This window comes from Marmota monax, unplaced genomic scaffold, assembly GCF_021218885.2.
Source record: "Marmota monax isolate L192 unplaced genomic scaffold, Marmota_monax_Labrador192_F-V1.1 WCK01_AAM20220418_F8-fsc00321, whole genome shotgun sequence".
Classification (NCBI taxonomy): Eukaryota; Metazoa; Chordata; class Mammalia; order Rodentia; family Sciuridae; genus Marmota; species Marmota monax.
Window position 1 is genome coordinate 194,267 of NW_026694856.1, and position 22,979 is coordinate 217,245.

General features: G+C 36.7%; 1 protein-coding gene across 15 annotated transcripts in view; it reads right to left on the reverse strand.

The window, feature by feature from the left end:
* Positions 1–22,979, reverse strand: part of Ppp1r9a (protein phosphatase 1 regulatory subunit 9A) — a 308,327-nt gene that overhangs the window by 16,609 nt on the left and 268,739 nt on the right. For 11 of the 15 annotated variants that reach the window (XM_046426371.2, XM_046426370.2, XM_058573241.1 and 8 more), the window contains 4 exons: positions 20,907–21,064; positions 20,100–20,400; positions 12,267–12,354; positions 12,086–12,169 (listed from right to left, as the gene is read on the reverse strand). In XM_046426371.2, coding sequence (XP_046282327.1) covers positions 12,086–12,169; positions 12,267–12,354; positions 20,100–20,400; positions 20,907–21,064 — 631 coding nt within the window. The remainder of the gene's footprint in view (positions 1–12,085; positions 12,170–12,266; positions 12,355–20,099; positions 20,401–20,906; positions 21,065–22,979) is intronic. The other 4 variants (XM_058573247.1, XM_058573246.1, XM_046426375.2 and 1 more) reach the window with 1 other exon arrangement.

A 22,979-nucleotide genomic window follows, 5' to 3' on the forward strand; every position in this document is an offset into this window, starting at 1 on the left:
TAGCTGCAGCAGATGGAATGTCAGATAAAGAATTCAGGATATACATGCTTCAGATGATCTGGAGTCTCAAGGAAGACATCAGACAGCAAAATCAGACAATGAAAGATCACTTCAACAATGAATTACATAAACAAATCCAAGAAGCAAAAGATCAACTATACAGGGAGATAGAAGTAATAAAAAACAAACAAACTGAAATCCCAGAAAAGGAGGAAGCAATAAACCAACTTAAAAACTCAATTGAGAATACTACCAGCAGAGTAGAACACTTAGAAGATAGAACATCAGACAATGAAGATAAAGTATTTCAACTTGAAAAGAACATAGACAGCTCAGCAAGACTGTTAAGAAACCATGAGCAGAACATCCAAGAAATATGGGATAACATCAAGAGACCAAATTTAAGAGTCATTGGGATACAGGAAGGGACAGAGTTTCAAACCAAAGGAATGAGCAATCTATTCAATGCAATAATACCAGAAAACTTCTCAGACTTGAAGAATGAGACAGAATCCCAAATCCTAGAAGCCTACAGGACGCCGAATGTGCAAAATCATAAGAGATCCACACCTAGACACATTATAATGAAGATGCCCAACATACAGAATAAGGAGAGAATTTTAAAAGCTACAAGAGAAAGGAAGCAGATTACATTTAGGGGTAAGCCAATCAGGATAACAGCTGATCTTTCAACACAGACTCTGAAAGCTAGAAGATCCTGGAATAACATATTTCAAACACTGAAAGAAAATGGGTTCCAACCAAGAATTGTGTATCCAGCGAAATTAAGCTTCAGGATGGAAGATGAAATTAAAACCTTCCACGATAAACAAAAGTTAAAAGAATTTGCAGCTAGAAAACCATCTCTTCAAAACATCCTCAGCAAAACATTACAGGAGGAGGAAATGGAAAATAACAATGAAAACCAACAGTGGGAGGTAGGACAGTAAAGGGGGGAAAATAATCAAAGAGGAAAACAAACCATGTTTAGTAACAGAAATAAACAAATATGGCTGGAAGAACAACCCATATCTCAATAATAACCCTAAATGTTAATGGCTTAAACTCACCAATTAAGAGACACAGGCTAGTAGAATGGATCACAAAACAAGACCCAACAATATACTGCCTACAGGAGACGCATTTAATAGGAAAAGACATACATAGGCTGAAGGTGAAAGGTTGGGAAAAATCATATCACTCATATGGACTTCGGAAACAAGCAGGTGTGTCCATACTCATATCAAATAAAATAGATTTCAAGCCCAAGTTAATCAAAAGGGATAAAGAGGGACACTACATACTGCTCAAGGGAACCATACACCAACAAGACATAACAATCATAAATATATATGCCCCTAACAATGGTGCAGCTATGTTCATCAAACAAACTCTTCTCAAGTTCAAGAGTCTAATAGACCACCGTACAATAATCATGGGAGACTTCAACACACCTCTCTCGCCACTGGACAGGAGCAGAACTCAATAACACAATTAATAACCTAGACTTAATTGACATATATAGAATATACCACCCAACATCAAGCAGTTACACTTTTTTCTCAGAAGCACATGGATCCTTCTCAAAAATAGATCATTATTATGAAACAGGGCAACTCTTAGACAATATAAAGGAGTAGAGATAATACCATGCATCTTATCTGATCATAATGGAATGAAATTGAAAATCAACGATAAAAGAAGGAAGGAAAAAGCATACATCACTTGGAGAATGAACAATAGGTTACTGAATGATCAATGGGTTACAGAAGACATCAAGGAGGAAATTAAAAAATTCTTAGAGATAAATGAAAACACAGACACAACATATCGGAATCTATGGGACACATTGAAAGCAGTTCTAAGAGGAAAATTCATTGCGAGGAGTTCATTCCTTAAAAAAAGAAAAAAACAACAAATAAATGATCTCATACTTCATCTCAAAATCCTAGAAAAAGAAGAGAAAAACAACAGCAAAAGAAGTAGAAGGCAAGAAATAATGAAAATCAGAGCTGAAATTAATGAAATCGAAACAAAAGAAACAATTGAAAAAATTGACAAAACTAAAAGTTGGTTCTTTGAAAAAATAAACAAAATCGACAGACCCTTACCCATGCTAGCGAAGAGAAGAAGAGAGAGAACTCAAATTACTAGCATACGGGATGAAAAAGGCAATATCACAACAGACACTTCAGAAATACAGAAGATAATCAAAAATTATTTTGAATCCTTATACTCCAATAAATTAGAAGATAGTGAAGGCATAGATAAATTTCTTAAGTCATATGATCTGCCCAGATTGAGTCAGGAAGATATAGACAATCTAAACAGACCAATATCAATTGAGGAAACAGAAGAAACCATCAAAAGACTACCAACTAAGAAAAGCCCAGGACCGGATGGGTATACAGCAGAGTTTTACAAAACCTTTAAAGAGGAACTAATACCAATACTTTTCAAGCTACTTCAGGAAATAGAAAAAGAGGGAGAACTTCCAAATTCATTCTACGAGGCCAACATCACCCTGATACCTAAACCAGACAAAGACACTTCAAAGAAAGAAAACTTCAGACCAATATCTCTAATGAACCTAGATGCAAAAATCCTCAATAAAATTCTGGCGAATCGGATACAAAAACATATCAAAAAAATTGTGCACCATGATCAAGTAGGATTCATCCCTGGGATACAAGGCTGGTTCAATATACGGAAATCAATAAATGTTATTCACCACATCAATAGACTTAAAAATAAGAACCATATGATCGTCTCGATAGATGCGGAAAAAGCATTCGACAAAGTACAGCATCCCTTTATGTTCAAAACTCTAGAAAAACTAGGGATAACAGGAACATACCTCAATATTGTAAAAGCAATCTATGCTAAGCCTCAGGCTAGCATCATTCTGAATGGAGAAAAATTGAAGGCATTCCCTCTAAAATCTGGAACATGACAGGGATGCCCTCTCTCACCACTTCTGTTCAACATAGTTCTCGAAACACTGGCCAGAGCAATTAGACAGACGAAAGAAATTAAAGGCATAAAAATAGGAAAAGAAGAACTTAAATTATCACTATTTGCTGATGACATGATTCTACACCTAGCAGACCCAAAAGGGTCTAGAAAGAAACTATTAGAGCTAATAAATGAATTCAGCAAAGTGGCAGGATATAAAATCAACACGCATAAATCAAAGGCATTCCTGTATATCAGCGACAAATCCTCTGAAATGGAAATGAGGACAACCACTCCATTCACAATATCTTCAAAAAAATAAAATACTTGGGAATCAACCTAACAAAAGAGGTGAAAGACTTATACAATGAAAACTACAGAACCCTAAAGAGAGAAATAGAAGAAGATCTTAGAAGATGGAAAAATATACCCTGTTCATGGATAGGTAGAACTAACATCATCAAAATGGCGATATTACCAAGAGTTCTCTATAGGTTTAATGCAATGCCAATCAAAATCCCAACGGCATTTCTTGTAGAAATAGAGAAAGCAATCATGAAATTCATATGGAAAAATAAAAGACCCAGAATAGCACAAACAATGCTAAGCAGGAAGTGTGAATCAGGCGGTATAGCGATACCAGACTTCAAACTATACTACAGAGCAATAGTAACAAAAACAGCATGGTACTGGTACCAAAACAGGCAGGTGGACCAATGGTACAGAATAGAGGACACAGAAACCAATTCACAAAACTACAACTATCTTATATTTGATAAAGGGGCTAAAAGCATGCAATGGAGGAAGGATAGCATCTTCAACAAATGGTGCTGGGAAAACTGGAAATCCATATGCAACAAAATGAAACTGAATCCCTTTCTCTTGCCATGCACAAAAGTTAATTCAAAATGGATCAAGGAGCTTGATATCAAATCAGAGACACACCGTCTGATAGAAGAAAAAGTTGGCTACGATCTACATACTGTGGGGTCGGGCTCCAAATTCCTCAATAGGACACCCATAGCACAAACGTTAATAACTAGAATCAACAAATGGGACTTACTCAAACTAAAAAGTTTTTTCTCAGCAAAAGAAACAATAAGAGAGGTAAATAGGGAGCCTACATCCTGGGAACAAATCTTTACTCCTCACACTTCAGATAGAGCCCTAATATCCAGAGTATACAAAGAACTCCAAAAATTAGACAATAAGATAACAAACAACCCAATCAACAAATGGGCCAAGGACCTGAACAGACACTTCTCCGAGGAGGACATACAATCAATTAACAAGTACATGAAAAAATGCTCACCATCTCTAGCAGTCAGAGAAATGCAAATCAAAACCACCCTAAGATACCATCTCACTCCAGTAAGATTGGCAGCCATTAGGAAGTCAAACAACAACAAGTGCTGGCGAGGATGTGGGGAAAAGGGTACACTTGTACATTGCTGGTGGGACTGCAAATTGGTGCAGCCAATTTGGAAAGCAGTATGGAGATTTCTTGGAAAGCTGGGAATGGAGCCACCATTTGACCCAGCTATTCCCCTTCTCGGTCTATTCCCTAAAGACCTAAAAAGAGCATGCTACAGGGACACTGCTACATCGATGTTCATAGCAGCACAATTCACAATAGCAAGACTGTGGAACCAACCTAGATGCCCTTCAATAGACGAATGGATTAAAAAAATGTGGCATTTATACACAATGGAGTATTACTCTACATTAAAAAATGACAAATCATAGAATTTGCAGGGAAATGGATGGCATTAAAGCAGATTATGCTAAGTGAAGCTAGCCTATCCCTAAAAAACAAATGCCAAATGTCTTCTTTGATATAAGGAGAGTAACTAAGAACAGAGTAGGGACGAAGAGCATGAGAAGAAGATTAACATTAAACAGGGATGAGAGGTGGGAGGGAAAGGGAGAGAGAAGGGAAATTGCATGGAAATGGAAGGAGACGCTCAGGGTTATACAAAAGTACATACAAGAGGAAGTGAGGGGAAAGGGAAAAATAATACAAGGGGGACAAATTAATGACAGTAGAGGGGGCAGAGAGAGAAGAGGGGAGGGGAGGGGAGGGGAGGGGGGATAGTAGAGGATAGGAAAGGCAGCAGAACACAACAGACACTAGTATGGCAATATGTAAATCAATGGATGTGTAACTGATGTGATTCTGCAATCTGTATACGGGGTAAAAATGGGAGTTCAAAACCCACTTGAATCAAAATGTGAAATATGATATATCAAGAACTATGTAATGTTTTGAATAACCAACAATAAAAAATTAAAAAAAATAAAAATAAAAATAAATAAAAATAATTTCGATAGGATCAAAACAAAAATGTGTTCTGTACTTCCTTATGCTTTTCTTTAAGTTGTACATTAATGGCTTATGATCATTTTTGGAAACAGATCCACAAGTCACTGCTATATCACTGCTAATTTTATTGTTAGGAACCAGAAGAAAGAATGGCTTCATATTCAGTCTTCCCAATCCAAAGGTGTCACATGGGGTGTAGCACTCACTGGCATTTAAATGGTTTATAGCTAAAAAACATATAGAGCAATTAACTCATCTATACAATTTCGAAAACAATTTATCCTGGGGCTGACATCCCCAAATTAAATTGCTCAGTTAAGAATCCCACAGTAGGGCTGGGGTTGTGGCTCAATGGTAGAGTGTTTGCCTTGCATGTGTGAGGCCCCGAGTTTGATCCTCAGCACCCCATTAAAAAATAGATAAATAAAAATAAAGATATTGGGTTCATCTATAACTTAAAAAAATTCCACAGTGATTATTTTGTTGTTGTAGTTTCAAATTTGAATACAAGGTATGTGAACTATTCAGAATCTAACTGGTGATCATCAAAATATCATTTAGAGCTGGGCATGGTGGCACAAACCTGTAATCCCAGTGACTTGGGAGGCTGAGGCAAAAAGATCACAAGTTCAAAGCCAGCCTCAGCAATCTAGTGAGGCCCTAAGTAACTTAATGAGACCTTGTCTCAAAATAAAATAAAAGGGGTGCTAAGGTTGTAACTCAGTGGTAGAGTACTTGCCTAGCCTGTGTGAAGCACTGGGTTCAATCCTCAGCACTATATAAAAACCAATCAATTAATCAATCAATGTATTGTGTCAAACAACAACAAAACCCATATTGCATCATTAAAAAAAATAATAAAGGTGCTGGGGATGTGGCTCAGGGGTAAAGCACTTCTGGGTTAAATCCTTTGTACCCCCCACCCCCAATATATCATTAGAGTGTACAAAACAAAAGAAGTATTAAAGGAACACAGAATTCAAGCAGATTGTAAAGGAAATTAAAGAAAGATGATTGCAACCAGAGAAAGAGCTACAGATTTCATTTTTCTAAATCATATGAAGTGCTTCTGTAAGTTTCCAACATCCACTCAGGAGACAGGTTGTAAAGCCAGTTCTTAGGGGTAATAATAGCTCAGGGCCAATTGTCCTGGACATATATTTCTCCCAGACCTGAGTTCTTGTCTAAATCTGTGAAGAACCAGCAGTCTGTCTCTGATGGGACACTGTAGAGTGTTCAACTCATTTGAGATGATGAAAATATTCCCTAATCACCACCCATCCCCAACAAACTGGGAAGGTTTAAAATGAAATAGTAAAAGAATCATGTTAATAAAACCATACTCTCAAAACATAAATATTAACTTTAGGACTAATAAATATATTGCTTAGGCATTTAAGCAAATTTGTGCCATTAGAAATCTGCAAGAGAAATTTGACTATTGATTCTGTCTTAAAATTTTATTTTATTGTGATTTTTGGTGCTGAGGCATGCTAATCATGTACTCTACCACTGAGCTATACCACAAGCCTTCTGTCCTAAGATTTTTAAACTCATTAAAGATCACTTTAATGTTCTAAAACTCATTTTAGATTTGTTTTTAACATATGAAATTAGTTAACCACACTGATAAGAGTAACGGGATATTTAGAGTCAAAAAGTTATAATTCCTTGGATAAAAAAATGTGGCATTTATACACAATGGAGTATTACTCTGCATTAAAAAATGACAAAATCATAGAATTTGCAGGGAAATGGATGGCATTAGAGCAGATTATGCTAAGTGAAGCTAGCCAATCCCTAAAAAACAAATGCCAAGTGTCTTCTTTGATATAAGGAGAGTAACTAAGAACAGAGTAGGGAAGAAGAGCATGAGAAGAAGATTAACATTAAACAGGGATGAGAGGTGGGAGGGAAAGGGAGAGAGAAGGGAAATTGCATGGAAATGGAAGGAGACCCTCAGGGTTATACAAAATTACATACAAGAGGAAGTGAGGGGAAAGGGAAAAAAAAAACAAGGGGGAGAAATGAATTACAATAGATGGGGTAGAGAGAGAAGAGGGAAGGGGAGGGGAGGGGAGGGGAGGGGAGGGGAGGGGGGATCATAGAGGATAGGAAAGGCAGCAGAATACAACAGACACTAGTATGGCAATATGTAAATCAGTGGATGTGTAACCGATGTGATTCTGCAATATGTATACGGGGTAAAAATGGGAGTTCAAAACCCACTTGAATCAAAATGTGAAATATGATATATCAAGAACTATGTAATGTTTTGAACAACCAACAATAAAAATTATTTAAAAAAGTTATAATTCCAGCCTTATATTTTTGAGAGTTTTTGTAAACATGTAAATGTGTTTGCTTGTTGGGTATGTCAATCTGTTAGATTTCGGGCATTTAAAGTTCTTAAAATGAAAACTGAATATTAAATGCAGCTAAAAGTGGGCCAATTCTAGGCTGAATAAATCTCCTCAATAGAGCTGAGCTGACATTACCCAAAGATCACATGAAAGCAAGTGCTTTTGCTGGCCAGGCACAGGCAAAAGTGAGGCGCTTTTCTATTCAGACACATGTATGCATCTTAATCCCCAACTTTGTTAAAAGGTGTGTTTCCACCCAGCCCAATGACTGGTAAGTGGGGCCCTGCCTTACTCAGCCACAGGGTAGAGCTGCCCTCCAGGTACTTGTCATAGCATATAATCTAAAATTCACTGTCATGCCTTGATTTATCTAAAACCTCTGAGAGAAAAATCATCTTGAAGGATTGCCTGAAGTATAATCCCTATAGCCCACTCATTCCAAAGATGACAAAAGTCTTTCTTGGATGAACAAGACTGCCAGCAAAATATGGATTGAAAATACTTTTAAAATCCATCCCAGCAAACTTGCTTCAAGTGTAAATGATAATGATAGCCATTTATGTTTATTAAGGACTTAAAGTGTGCTTAAATGTGATCCCTTCAATCTTCCCAACACTCAAAGAGGGCTGCATGATGTGTGTGTGTGTGTGTGTGTGTGTGTACGTGTGAGGGTTTCTTCATCTTACAAATAAGGAAACTAGGGTACAGAGAGGTTAAATAACTCGTCTAAAGTAAACAGCACAGCCAAGATTTGAACTCAAGTTCTTGACCATTTACTATTATGCTCTTGGCTCTCACTGAAAGGCCACTACGACACTTACTATGAAGGTATTGTTGAAGATGATGTAGGTAAGTACCAACTTTACTTTTTACTTTATTTTTCCTATTTAATTTATTTTTTAAAAATTATGTTATACAGACCATGTACTTTTGTATATAAACAAATTATTTTTGGAACAAAGGAGCAGACTGTAAATAAATAAAAGAATAAACACATGAATATGTGATAATTTATAGACCAGCTAGGTAATGAGTTAGAAATCAAAGGAGGATTTTTCATAGAATCACATCGATCAACACTATTCAATACAAATATGAATCTCATGTGTATTTTCTAGTAGATACATGAAAAAAGAGGTAAATTAATTTTAATACTAATACATTTTATCTAATCCCAATGCACAATGTTCTATCAACACATAATCGATATTACAAAATTAATAAGATATTTCACATTCTTTTTTTCATACTGTCTGAATACTGCATGCATTTCTTCCCTAGTACATCTCAGCACAGATAACTCAGGAACTATATCTGACCAGAGGTGACCTTACTGGACAAAGCATATAAAGGTGGACTAGGGAGCAGGGGCCATGCACTTTTAGCCCAACCCATTAATTTTTTCTTAGGAAACCAAGGTGACTTACTTTTGGAAAAGTCAGGACTACCACCTTGGATTTCAGTTCAGTGTGTTTTCCACTGTTCACACATTCAAAGTGAATGAAAATTCACTTCCACAGAGGCATGTAATCTCGCTCAGAGACACACACCTTCGCTCACAGAGCTTCTCCACGAGCTCCAAGGAGATACTCCACTGGTAACAGTGGTCACCTGTTCTGGAATTGAGGACAGGATTTTATTTGACCCTCAGGTGTGTCCTTTAAGGGATGAATAATTCTGATGACTAAATGCTTCCTACTTTTGGTAGCTTCTATGCTTCCCGTTTAAATTGGAATATTCATGGAGCACTTATTTAAAAAGTTATAGAACCAAATCATATTCGTTTGTTGGTTTTATTTATTATGATTATTATTCTCATCTATTTTCTCAATCTGTCTCATGCTGGTCATGTATCTGAGTCATTATCTTTCCACAAGGAACACAACAGTGTAAACTGTACTCTAAGGGAGGAAAAATCTAAAATCAAAACCAAATTTAGCAAATGTCTATCCTTCTTAAAAATCAAACAGCCACAGGTTATAACTGGCTGATGACCTCAACAGATTTTAACAACCTAGTAAGAAGTGGATGAAAAGCCTAAAAGATAAGATTACTAACCCAATCTGTGAATCTTTCCCTCTTTTATCTGAGAAAGTGGCATGGGGTGAGGAGTCTGTTCCAGACTCTTTTCTGTAATTGCAGTGTGACCCTGTAGCTGATTATACTTATGCCCACCTACCTGCATGGGACCTGTGAAGCCAACTCACTGCATTAAGCTCCTACTGGGCAGGGATTCTGTTCTTCCTGGAATACATTTTCTTAAGTTCTGGGCCCATTATCATTCCATATTAGGAGAACAGAGGCTGTCATTAGATTTGATTAGTGTTACCCAATTACTCCCATTGTGCAAAAATAATTTTTTTGAAACAGAAAAAAATTTTTCTATTCTCATCATGAACTCCTTTCCATGCTGGCAAAATTCTATTATAAATAATTATAAAATTATGATTCTAATTGAAAACTCTTTTGTAGCATTGGTATGTGAGGAATTATTTATGACTACAGAAGTAGGGAGAATCCAGAATTAATGTTCTACAAGGGTACCAGTGGCCAGGCAATAGAGGAAGCAGCCTGCTGCAGGTTCAAGAGCTGTGCTAGCTGTGGTGACCACTGACCACCCTCTCCAGACTGTCTGTGGCTTTGCTTATGGTACAGCAAGCACTCACCAATACCATCAAGATCTGCTTAATTTTCACCTGAAATCCAAACACTGCTCCCACACAGCCTGTTGGGTTCACACCTCTCTCTCGGTTGGAGTCTCAAAGGGATGAGGTAGTGACAGCCTACGATGCCCAGGGACTAATGGAAGGACAGTCGTTCCAGAAGCATGGGAGTTTCTCTTCCATTGGGTTTTGTGCATTTCCCTCTCTCTTCTTTAAATGGCCTTGTTATTTTTTCCCGAGTATTTTGTTGTTGTTGTTAGTTTTAAAGCACAAAGTAAACTCTTTGCAATTTCTTACTCCAAAGCCTCACAAAGCTAAAAACTGCTTTTGCGTTGCATATTACCTCAGATTTACTTTATTTTTTCCTGAGATTTGTTGTCCTCAATGTAATAAAGGTGTTCTACCCTTTCTCCATTGTACAGCATAAAGGAAAACCAGCCAAACAAAGTAATTAGTTTGGGAAATTTTTTCTTCACCCACCACCCATTTTGTTCTAATACCAAGGAGACTGTACAATCTCTAATCAAGAAAAGATATGGTGGCGGGGAGGGTATCAGAAAAGAGAGGGAAAGAAAGAAAAGGACATAGCAGAGACAAACTATGAAGTGGATAAATGATTTTACATCTTTTACTTTAAGCATTTTGTCTGTTTCTTTCATAGTCTATAATTCTGAGATGATTCCCCAAATTTACAGAGACATTTAAGCATCAATAGATGCATCACTAACTGGAAATGGCATGGTGGGTTGGAAAGACATCTAGACAGGAAGCACAGCCCAGGTTGGCATTAACAGCCTGCTACATAACCCTGAGCAAACCAATTAAATTTTATGAAGGTACAGATCTTTATCAATAAATTACGGCACTATCATCTATCCTCCCGATCTCATTATAAGGATCAAATGAAATGGTAAATGTAAAACCACTTTGTAACTTGCAAATAATAATAATAGCAGCAAACTATTATCATTACAATTATTTTTGAATACCTACTGTGTGCCAAGTATTATTTTAAATGCTGTACATGAAAACTCATTTAATCCTTATACCTTATATGTAGGTACCATTACCCTCATTTTACATGAGAAAACAGAGGTAAGGAGGGCTAAGTAATTTGTCCAAGGTTTAAAAGGTTTATGAGCTACAATTCAAACCCAGGCAATTGGATTTCAGAGCTTGATGCTTTACTCTTTTCTTATATAAACCTAAACTTAAAATCATGTAATCTTAGAATAAAATTGATAAAATTTGATGACATGCTGTTCAATACTTACTTCTATAGGAAAGCCTTTATTGAAAAGTAAGGACAGTGGACAGTACCTGCAAATCAATTAAATACCCAAGTCTAGAAAGAAAAGGTGGCTGCTCTTACAAGCATGTTTACAGTCCTGATCCCAACAAGGTATTTAAGGGCAAAGTTACTCTTTCAGAGTTAACAAAAAGAAGGCACTAGCATTGTGGGCAGCTAGGCAAAGAATCTGAAATAGATCTACAGAATTACATAGATATATTTATACTGCATTTAGAAAAACATTTATTGAAACTCTTCATGTGAACATAATTCTTCAGTTACGGACCAATGGATATGCCCAAGGCCAAATGTAGGCTATATTTAAAGTAAGACAAATATAAACTCATTGCACAATTTTTCTTTCATCTTAACTCTAGGAATATCACTTAGGCTCAGAGATGCTGACTCGTGATTTTGGTTAGCAATTGAAGAGGGAGCCACAAAATTCAGGTATAGAAATAAATACATGTTCTTAATCAACCACTCATACCTGCTACCTGCAGAAAACCTATTGACTTCTTTTTCTTTTTCTTTCCATTTTTTTCCTTTGTTGGAATTCCTTCGCAAAGGTGCCCTATAATGACAGCATACAGTCAGAAAGGGGGAGTGGAAATTTCCTCTTTAATACTCCTTTTACAGAGGGCTTGCTTTTTACATCATGAAGTGCTTACCCCAGATCCACAAACTTCCGCCTAATTTTTCCTCCTTGTTTCACCAATGAACTGGATGCCCTTAGTGATTTGGGACATTTGGCATCATCTAGGATATAGACATATATGAAAAGGATAAATTATTATTTTTTAAAACCATGGATCAAAAATCAGTGCATATCTGAATCTAAGAAATTTGCCTAAATTCCTAACTGTGGAAGAAGATAATGGATGCCCTTTACAAAAGACATTGGCATGTGCCATGTTGAAAAACAGTCACTTAAGCAGGAGAGGTCCTGTTGGACAGAGGCCCAATACTCACCACTAAAAGTATTAGTGTCAATCCCACTGGAATGAATGAGAGAAGCAAACAAACAAACAAAAAACAAAAACCACTATCACACTGTCCTCTGCTTCAAAGCAGATCTTCCTTTTGTCCTTTCTTTGGCTCCAACTCTTGGTTTGAATGCCTGGGCTCTGTTTTCCATACCTAGCCTTTGGTTTTGTAGCCTCTGAAGAAACTCAACCCACTTTCTCTGTGTCCTCAAAGCTCAGAAGAAAGTATCACCTGAGAGTCTAAGAGACTTACAGTGATAGTAAAGGTAAAGTTTTCACTTGCTCATGGCCTTGGACAGGTGAGGGTAGAACACGGGGAAGACTCTTAGACAGGAGCCCAGCTATAAAAGATATCTTTGAAAGGTCCTTCTTAATAGTTGGGTTGGAACACAACTTGGCTGGCCTCCCATGATGTGGAAGACACCCAAATTTCAGTGCTTGGAGCTGCCTGATCTTTACCTCTTTGAGTTACATGGGCACTCTAAAGGGACAGTAGCTGCTGGGGGATGGGGACACTCCAAAGGATGCCAAAAATTAATCAGAAGAGAGGCCTGCAAATGGTGTTCCATGTCAACTGTGGCACTATTCCACCTGTTTTTGTGTGTGATATTATTCCTTCCTAATTGCCTGTTGGTTTCTGTCTCTAACTTTTAAATTCTTGAATTTTAGGAACTTTCTAGCATGAAGCATAGATAGAACAGGCCTCTTAAGATAGTGTTCAATTAACCTTGCAGGTTAATTTTGCTTACGAGTTTTGTACACTTCAGGAGAAATTTTAAATAGATAACAACATGTATCCTTAAAAAATATGAAGTGCACACACAGTTCTCATTTAGGAGTCTAGCTTCAAAGCTCTTAAGCAGCACAGGACACTGACAAATACTCCAAGGATTTTTAGCAATGAGCATTTCATATTTTTAGTTAATGGTACTCAGATTACAATAATCAATTCCTTGAAAATATGCATAATGAAATACAAGAGTTAGAAATATGTCGTGTCAAAATCCACTTCTAGCTTAAAATATTTATTATGGATATTTGCATCATTACTCTTTGAGTAACTGAATTAAATAGCCACCAATGTGACATACACACACATAAAAAAATATCCACAGACATGGCACAAATGCCTTCTAGGGTGCTTTTGCTAATGGACATTTAAAAAAGCAGGATTTCAATTTTCTTAATAGAAGCTGAAGAAAATAAAGTGATGAATTCTTCCAGATTAATCCTAAAGCAACTCTTAAAGTCTAGGACTGTGCAAAATTAAAAGAATACTGCCTAATTATTTTCTGAATTACAGGTAGCTGGGAGGTATTTTAATGAGTGAAGAGAAGGCCAGCTGAGAAAATGTACATAGAAATGCTCTTTACCTATTAGTGTTACAGTTATTTGGACATCTTAGGACTAAAAGCCTGATTCTGGCCATCACAGAAACTGCTGCTAGGCAACCAAACATCACTATCTGACACATTTGCCAAAGTGTATTCCAAGGAACACTGAAGAGGTAGGGTTAAATTAATCAAATTCACCTTTAATGCACATGAGAACTTCTAATCCATATACAAACCAATACTGGATTGGCCTTGTTTCAGGAAAAGATAAATGTCACATTTTAAAAACTTATTTATTAAGACTTCCATTAGGCTTTTAGAAATTTCTCTAATACTTCTTTAGAAGTCTGAGACCCCAAACTGAGTGGGTTGGCTTTAGGCTTTGGTTATGACAGTCTCCTGTTATAACTACTCAACTCTGCCACTGTGGCCTGCAAGTAAGCACATATAGCTTTCTTTTCCAAAGGTAATAAATTATCTATGGCTAAATCCTGAGGACTTTTCTTGGTCTGCATTGTTCTCAATCTCACTGCAAAAAGATACTTGACTGTCCCTTCTTTTATGATGGGGACACCCAAATCTACCTTCCTGCCCTGGCCTATCTCTTGAGCTCATGACCTCCAATGTTTTTTGTTTGTTTGTTTGTTTTTTAAGAATTAACCATATTTCCCCCCGTAAAGTCTCTTTTCTTCTTTTCTGTTAATGACAAACCCTATGCTCTGAGGCTAGAAACCCTATGACTAGTTATAACTCACTTTCTTCCCCCTATTATCTAGTCAGCTTATACTTCAAGGGTTCTTGCATCCTTCTGTCCTGTTATTGACAAGGGATCTTCTTTATAGTTTATCACCTCTCAGTGTGTCTCATTTAGCCTTCCGATACCTAGTACCCTTTCCTTTTCTCAAAACAAACTTGTGGTTTCCTAGTAATCTGAAGGTATCTCTGATATTTAAATTCTAGAGCTATAGACTTAACCTACTACCTGTTCACTCTGATGTTCAACAATTCCCCTGCATAAACAAACTGCTTCAGCCAGCTAGGATAGCACCAACCTTCTCATGCAGGTTATGTCATTGTGTCTGTCTCTGTGAATGTCCACTCACTCTGCCTTTCATGCCCTCCTTACCTAGCCTTTCTTTCTTTCTTCTTCTTTTAAAGTCTTTCAGTGGTTACTTTAGTTGCATTTTATTTGTCAAGTTTTATTTACCAACCTTAGCTGGATGTCACCTCTCTCTCCTCTAAGCAATGATATAGTTTTACCATATTTATCATTACAGAGGCCTAGTGTAATATTTTAACAAGAAGTGAATCCTGCAAAGTTTTTAGAAAGCTAAATACTATTTACCATGTATTAATTCAATGAAGATTTTTAAAGGCATGCTGTGTCAGGCAATGTGCTACTAACTATATAAGCTTAGAATAATAATCTCTAGTATTTAAAAGTAGAAAACTGATAATGTTTAATTTACTTAACTTTGGTCAAAGGTCCGTTGCTATGCAAGCCTAGAGACAAAAATTTTATTATTAGGTGCTTATAGAAGAGGAATAAGGAAAGTATTTTTATGGCTCCTATTGCCATAAAATCCTGTTATACAGACCTCTAGGAAAAAAAAATCTTTACTTCCTCTAATTTAACTGACATTCTGTTAGAGATTTATCATTGAGCTAGTTATAATGGGACTCTTTCTATCTCAGTGTCTTCTATGGGCCCTCAAATCTGAGGAAAAATGATGACATGCCATTGTGGTACTGACAAAAATTTATGAAAAACCCAACTCCAGTTTGAGCATATTGAGAATATTATTTAAAAATTCTAAATAAATGGCAACCAGTGACTAAGCCATCTTCAGAGTGTATCCAGCAATGTGGAGTGGAAAGATACTTCTAGACTAGGAATCAAGAAGATTTTTCTATAATGAGACAGGGAGTAAGTATTTTATGTTGGTGAGATACACAGTCTCCGTCATAACCACTCAACTCTGCCACTGTGGCATGGAAGTAAGCCTATGTAGCTGGAAGATTATGGCTGCATTATAATAAATCTTCATTCACAAACCAGGAAGTAGCAGGGCTCGGTTGATGGATCCTGTCCTAGACAGCTGCTTTAGTAGTCTGGAGTATGACAGTACTTCATCCAGAAAATTACGAAATATCATTTACAGGTCATATTCCCTTAGGGACCAAAAATGCAAGGATTAATACGTGAGGCAATTTTGGCTCACATTGATTCCTAAATCACTTATTGCACATAAGGTGATGGAGGCAGAAGTAGCAGTGAAAAATTCTCTAAAATCAGAGAGAAAAGAATAATGTACTCTGCCTGGAAATGGAGTGACTGGGCCTAAGACTTCATTAATGAGGTGAGAATTAAACTGGGTTTTGAAGAAGGATATGGATTTTCCTAGAGTGTGGTGTTAGATGAAATTGTAAGCATGAGATCCAGTTTGTCCCTGTGAACATCACTACGTCCTTTTTTAGTTTCTTCACTGATGAACTAATGAGTTGTAAGAACCACACACATAAACATACACCAAGAGGGAAACCATAGGTTAACCATACCTAACCTCTCTTGAGTCATGTCGAATGAACATGGAAGGCACAGGAAACTCTTTGAGGCCGGAAACTTATATCAAGGTAATGAGAGAATGTGAAGCTTTGACACAGCTTGAGTCCAGGTCAGAATAGCAGACCAGTTTCACACAGCAAGGAGCACAAGGGTTTTATAGAACATTATCCCACTCTGTTAATCAATGCTGCATCAGCCTCTGCAACATCCTAACAAAGGGAGCACGGGATTTCCCTAAAGTCTGAATGACACCAAGGTCCATTTTTTGGAAACTAGGTGGGAGGGCTGTGGGAGAGCTGCAGGCTAGTGGTACTTATAGTGAACAAGCAGGTCACCAGCATGCTCATAGGCCAATGGCCATAATCTGTGTCCACATCCAGTAAACTTGACTCTAATTTTATGTTCACTGAGCAACTTTCTGAACCTATTAACTAGACAAGACAGAACAAAACAAATAAAGGATGTTTGTTAATAAGTCACCTGATCCTCCTAAAGTAAATCAGCCTTCTGCTCTGGGAATCAGTGTTTTGTAGGTTTGAACAGCATGAATCAGTCACCCTGAGCTTGAGTGAAGCTGGGTACATTATTGGGATTCTGGATTTAGAAAACTGAGGTCAGACCCTTAACTCCCCAAGGCACTGTCTGGCAACAGGACTATGTCTGAGTCAGTGGCTGAATGGTTTCCCTCTTTGACACTGTTCAAGTGTGGAAAGACAAGAAGCATAGTGTCTTCCAGTTGTTGCCAGTGGTGGTCAGTGGGGGTTCATAGAAGCAAGGTCACCAGAGGAGCAAGCTAGCAGGAGGTTCCAGAATAGAAAGGGTTGGGGAGGGGAAGTGGAAGGGAGTGGAAGGGGGAGGAGGGGGAGGAGGGGGAGGAGGGGGAGGAGGGGGAGGAGATGACAGCAGACAGACTGTCTCTAGTAGGCACACTCCTTGAGGGAAAGGACAGAATCCTGTTTGTTTCTGTATATTCAGCTTCACCATGAAGCCTGACACAGCCAGAACTCAGCAACTGCTGAGTGAACACTTGAATAACTGGATTAATGTCAAATGGACATGGAAGGCACAGAAAACTCTTTTGAGGCTGGAAACTTGTATCAAGGTTATGAGAGAATGGGAGGCTTTGACACTGCTTTCATCTATCCACCATTAGTACCTAGCAATGGTCACCATACCAGTCACTGACTATTTATAAAGTTAGTATTTTATCAAAGCTCAATTCACTGCTCCTGCTTTGTTATATATAACTCTGACCAGCCCAGCAGAACTGAAAATGAGAAAGCCCAAGTACTTGGTCTCTGGAAAAGAGAGACTTTCCACCTCTTGTCTTTTGTCCTGCTAAATTCCAAAGGAAGAAAGGGAGGCATCAGAGGTGAGGTGAAATTCTCATATTTTATTGCTATGCTACTGCTAAAGGACCCTAAAGCACAATTCATATCCAGGGACTACTTGTCCAATCTGAGAGGAAATATCTACTAACCTCAAAGAATCGTAAATAACTTAGAAGTAAAAGGCAGAAATAAATAATCTAGACAGGGCTTAACTACTTATAAAAATCTTTGGGTGAGATTTCACGTGTTACTACGATATGATTTCCCTCAGATAGCAAGCCATGTCTTATAAATTCACACAGTGGATCACAGATTATTAACTATTAGCTCCAAAGGATGTTCATCTGCTATTTTGCCTGTTTATGGACCAGAGTCTATACATATCTTTTTTTGAAAAGATGATAGTGAGCTTGCTACAATTGTACCTCTATAAAAGTGCTACCAAATCCCATATTTTGGGTTAATTAATAAAAATTTCTGGAGTCTTTAATTTTTTTGAGAGTAGGCCTGCATCACAGTTAACTGACCACTGCTTTAACAGGCTCCACTGGTACTCTGCACTCCCTAATACTCAAGTATTGCCTCCTTCAAGAAGAGCTGAAGTTAGGAAAAGTGTGTGAAAGAAAACTGTAGCAGCTCACAGGTTCAGGAAAGGGAACCAAGGAGAAAAAAATTAGGAATAACAATTGAACACGACCAAAAGTTATGAAGCAATGTGAGCCCTACAGGCACCTGTATTTCTATGTTTACAAAATGTTTGTGGAAAGATTACAATTTCTGATCTGGTGGAGAAAAATCAGTAGAGTTTTAAAAACTGTGGTGATGCATAATCATACCTGTAGTGTATGAGTGTCTCACACTGTTACCAGCACTGACTAATCAAATTTCAGTCTGAAGATGTTAGCATTCTGACAAATTTTTTTAATTAGATATGTAATTTAAATGATCATGTCTTGATCATCAGCGAGGTTGATTATCTTTTCATATCTTATAAATAATGTGCATTTTATCTTCAAGGATTTAAGAGTTTCTATCATTAGCTTATTTTTTACATTTAAAAAAATCAGTTCTTTGGAACTACTTGTATATTAAAGATAAAGTCCAGCCACTCACCTTTGTATGTGAAGTTTTTTGTTTGTTTATTGACTGCAGAAGTTGAGAGTACTTATAAAATAGGCAGAGAATATAAGCAAACATCAATAAAAAAAAAAAAAAACACCCATTTGTCACCTAGCCTGATGGACTGCAGTTGACAAGAATGGGGTCCCTGGCACATCCCTCCCAAGGACCTCTCCTGCCATTCCCATTTGGACCTCAAAAGTTTGTTTGTATAGTGATGTGGTCAGGCGAGAAGGGCACATGGCTAGTCACTGGGGTGAGGGGTGGAACACCAGAATCTGATGACCTAAATAGTTTTGTTTAACTTTATGTAAATAAAACTATATATATTCTGTAACTTGTTTTTTTAGTTGATGTCTTATTCCAGAGATTCATCCCTATTGTTATATTTCAGTGTATTTTATTCATTTACATATGTTAAAAAGTATTTGAATGTGTGTATGTAGATTTCATTTCAGATGTGAAAGATAATACAACCAAATTTACTTAGTTTACTTTAAAGAAAAACATCAGACAAGGAAGGAGAATAAACCTATGACTTATATCGCTCAACACTGGTTAGCTTGTTTAATCAATAATTTATTGTTTCTATAAAGTAAAATATATAATTAAAAAGACAAAAGTCTACTAATGCTGCTATAAAATTTTGGTGTAATTCTAGGAGCCTATTTTAAAAATTTAATTTATTTGACCAGCCTCCCTGTGTTATCTTTATCACAGCTATTCTATTACACTCACTGTAATATAAATTGTTATTATGAAAAGTATTTGGAATAAAAATCAATCAATGGGTTGTGACCTACATCACTTTGATCTTCAATATATATCATTTTTTCTCTATGACTATGTTAGTGTTTATTGAAACTATGAGCTGCTATTCTACATAATCTTTAGAAGGTCATTCAAAGAATTTCCTTCAATAATAAACTTGTAGAGAGCCAAAGAAATAAAAACACTAAATGAACAGGAAAAGATTAAAACAAATAACACAAAATACATGGGAGTAGAGATCTCTCTTATCCCATAAGGTAAAAGGAAAGTAATATTATTAGCTGTGGGAAGACAAAAGACTTATGACAATGAGACAAGTCATTTCTAAACTGCACAAATTGGAGTGTTAGCTAAGTCACACAAAGCAAAAGCAGAACAACAACAAAATTAACAATACCTTTTTCTCGTAATATTTTCTTTCTGGTAGCTTGATGGGGGCAAGGAGGTTCTTCCATATCATGATCAGATTTTGAAGGAGAGGAAAGCGAAGTGTCTCCCCAAACAGAGGATAAAGGCCCCCTTTCTGGGTGCATTGGTCCTTCTTGAAACTCTGCTATGTGGTCAGGCGAGAAGGGCACATGGCTAGCCACTGGAGTGAGGGGTGGAACCCCAGAATCTGATTCTGGAGAAGAAGTTCTCAGACCCTTGGGCGGAACTGATTTGGTAATATGCATGAGGTTATAGAGACTGTTTGAAGGCTGTTGGTATAAGAGATTATACAGGAGGTTATGCCACTGTGATCAGTTCTATGCAATACTTACTTTGAAATAAGACCAACCTTTTTTTAGTGAATACCCATGAAAAGGAATATTTGTTTGTTGGTTTACCAAAAGGAAGGCATCGTTCATAACAATTCACCATATTAATGCTGAATCTACACAAATACCTAAAACATACAGAAACAATTACTTATACACTCATTATTTCCTACTAGGTAAAACTAACAGCTGAATATCAAAAGCACCATCATGAAATATGACAATATGGATAACATTCATGGCTAGTTTGATGAATGAATAGAGAAAAGAGTTTGAATTATGATAATATAAGAAGTTGTGTAAATTCAGGAGACAAAGACAGGAGCTATTCCAGTTGTTTCCAGCTAGGGCACAGATTCTGGTTGCAAAAGAACCATTATCTTCAGTAAGCTATAGGAATTATGAAAGAGTCTAGCACAAGTCTGAGAACTGTCAAGGATACCCACCTTTCGCTCTAGACTGTCCTCCCCATCTGTTGAACTGACACTATCATAGAGTCTTGTCCTGGTGGGCCTCTGGCGCCTGTTCTTCACGGAAAGCTGGGCTCGAGTTTTTAGGACCTTTGAATCCAAGCGTTCTGTTTCTGGGACTGCTTCGTTCAAGTCTAAGAAAAGAACGATGCAAAATAATTAGTGAGAGAAACCTTTGGAAAAGACAGACCACAGACACTGAAAACAAAATCTCAAGGTTATCAATAACAACCAGGAAAGAGGTGATAACCATTACAGCCTGATAGCCCACAGATAACAAAGAAATTAGTGGGGTTTAGGAGAATTTGAGAAACCAACACTAAAAACGACCAAGGCAATAATGAAAATCAAACATCCCAAGAGCATAACATTTTCCTACAACATAATTATAAAAAGCACTGATTTGCATTCATTTACATGTATGCATGTTGGAGTGTTTGTAGTCACAGTTATCAGGTGAAAGTGTATCAAAGTGGGTAGATGTTAGAAATCCTACAGATAAAAAAGTGAGGTTACAAAGAACATGTGTGGGCAATAGCAGGTGACCATGGGCATGAATTTTCTATTCCAAATTTCTGATAGGCTGTATCACTTTGGTCTTAATATATTTTACTACCCCAGTTCTGAAACCTAACTTGTTTCTCTTTGAATGCTGTAGAAAGATCAGAACAGAATTACAAAATTGATTTAACCAGAAAATTTAAGATAGTTGAAGAAATAAAACCAGATCTGGCTACATGAATAAAAATTAAACAACCATAAGTACTAGCATTATGGATGCAGTAGGAAAAACATTTTCTTTTCTTTCATTAACTTCTAAGTTTATTTTCTAGGTTATTTGTCTGTGTTTCTGTCTCATTTATTTTTCTGAATACTTTCTCTCTTCAACAGAAACTATGCTGGTTTTCCAGGAAAATGTTTAAGTCTTTAAATAAAAATACTCCAAGGGGAGAGGGAGCAAAAGGGGAGGTGGGGAGGAGGAGGAAAAGAAAGAAGAAGTGGGAGAGAGAGAAAGCGGAACAGAAAGACAATGAAGTAATAAAGGAAGAGTCCAATGTGGTCCTCATTAGTCTGTCTCTTACCACCTTTAATTGAGCCACCTAGACTTTAATCAGGACATGGAAATTAATATTCTAAAGGGGACAAGGAAACTTTACTCATGAACATACCTAGGTATTAGTTTCAGAAAGCATATTTTGCCCGCATTTATTTGGAATGTTACTATTTCTTACATCTGCATATGGAATCACTCCTTCAAAATAAAGTATTTTGATCTTTAATACTATTTAATCTTTTCAGGATGGCAATCATCAAATGAAACCAGATTCAAGGAATTAGTAACTAAGTGCTTCTGGATTTAAATTATTAAAAATAAGAAAAAAACCTGAGTTCTAGAAAACATATGCAAAGGTATTAACAGAATAAAACAAATTCTTCCTCTAACATTAGCCCAGATAATTTCTTTTATAGCATTATTATAAAGATGTGTTCTAACTACACAATAAAACTAAAACATGGAAGCACCTCATGTTGTGTCTCTTATTTATGAAATGGAATATTTGGCATACGGTTCAAACAAATACAAGTAAATATATTTTTACCCAGAAGATATATCCATCCAATGACATTTACACAAGGTTTTGACTTTTCATTTGCTATACTTGAATAAAAAAAGAGTAATCAGAAAAGTCAGACCATGCAAGTATACATAAAGAACAACTAGATATTTTCTAATTAGTATTCTCTTTACTTTTTTACATGCCAATGGAGAAAAAATTATCTCCTTGATCACTTTAATTTCCTCCTTCCAATAAAATCTATATTCACAGCTGCCCATTAAGAGTTCATTAGTTGTGATAATTGGGAGAAAGTCAACCTTGCAAGCTCTGTTTACATATAAAATGCAGAACATCACATAGAAGAAAGCAATAATATAATTAGAAATGCTGCAGTACATAAACGTTTTACATCTTTTCTGTTTCATATTTGGATTGTATGATCTACAATACAAAATACTGTCACATTCTTCACCTCATTTGTTTCTCATTA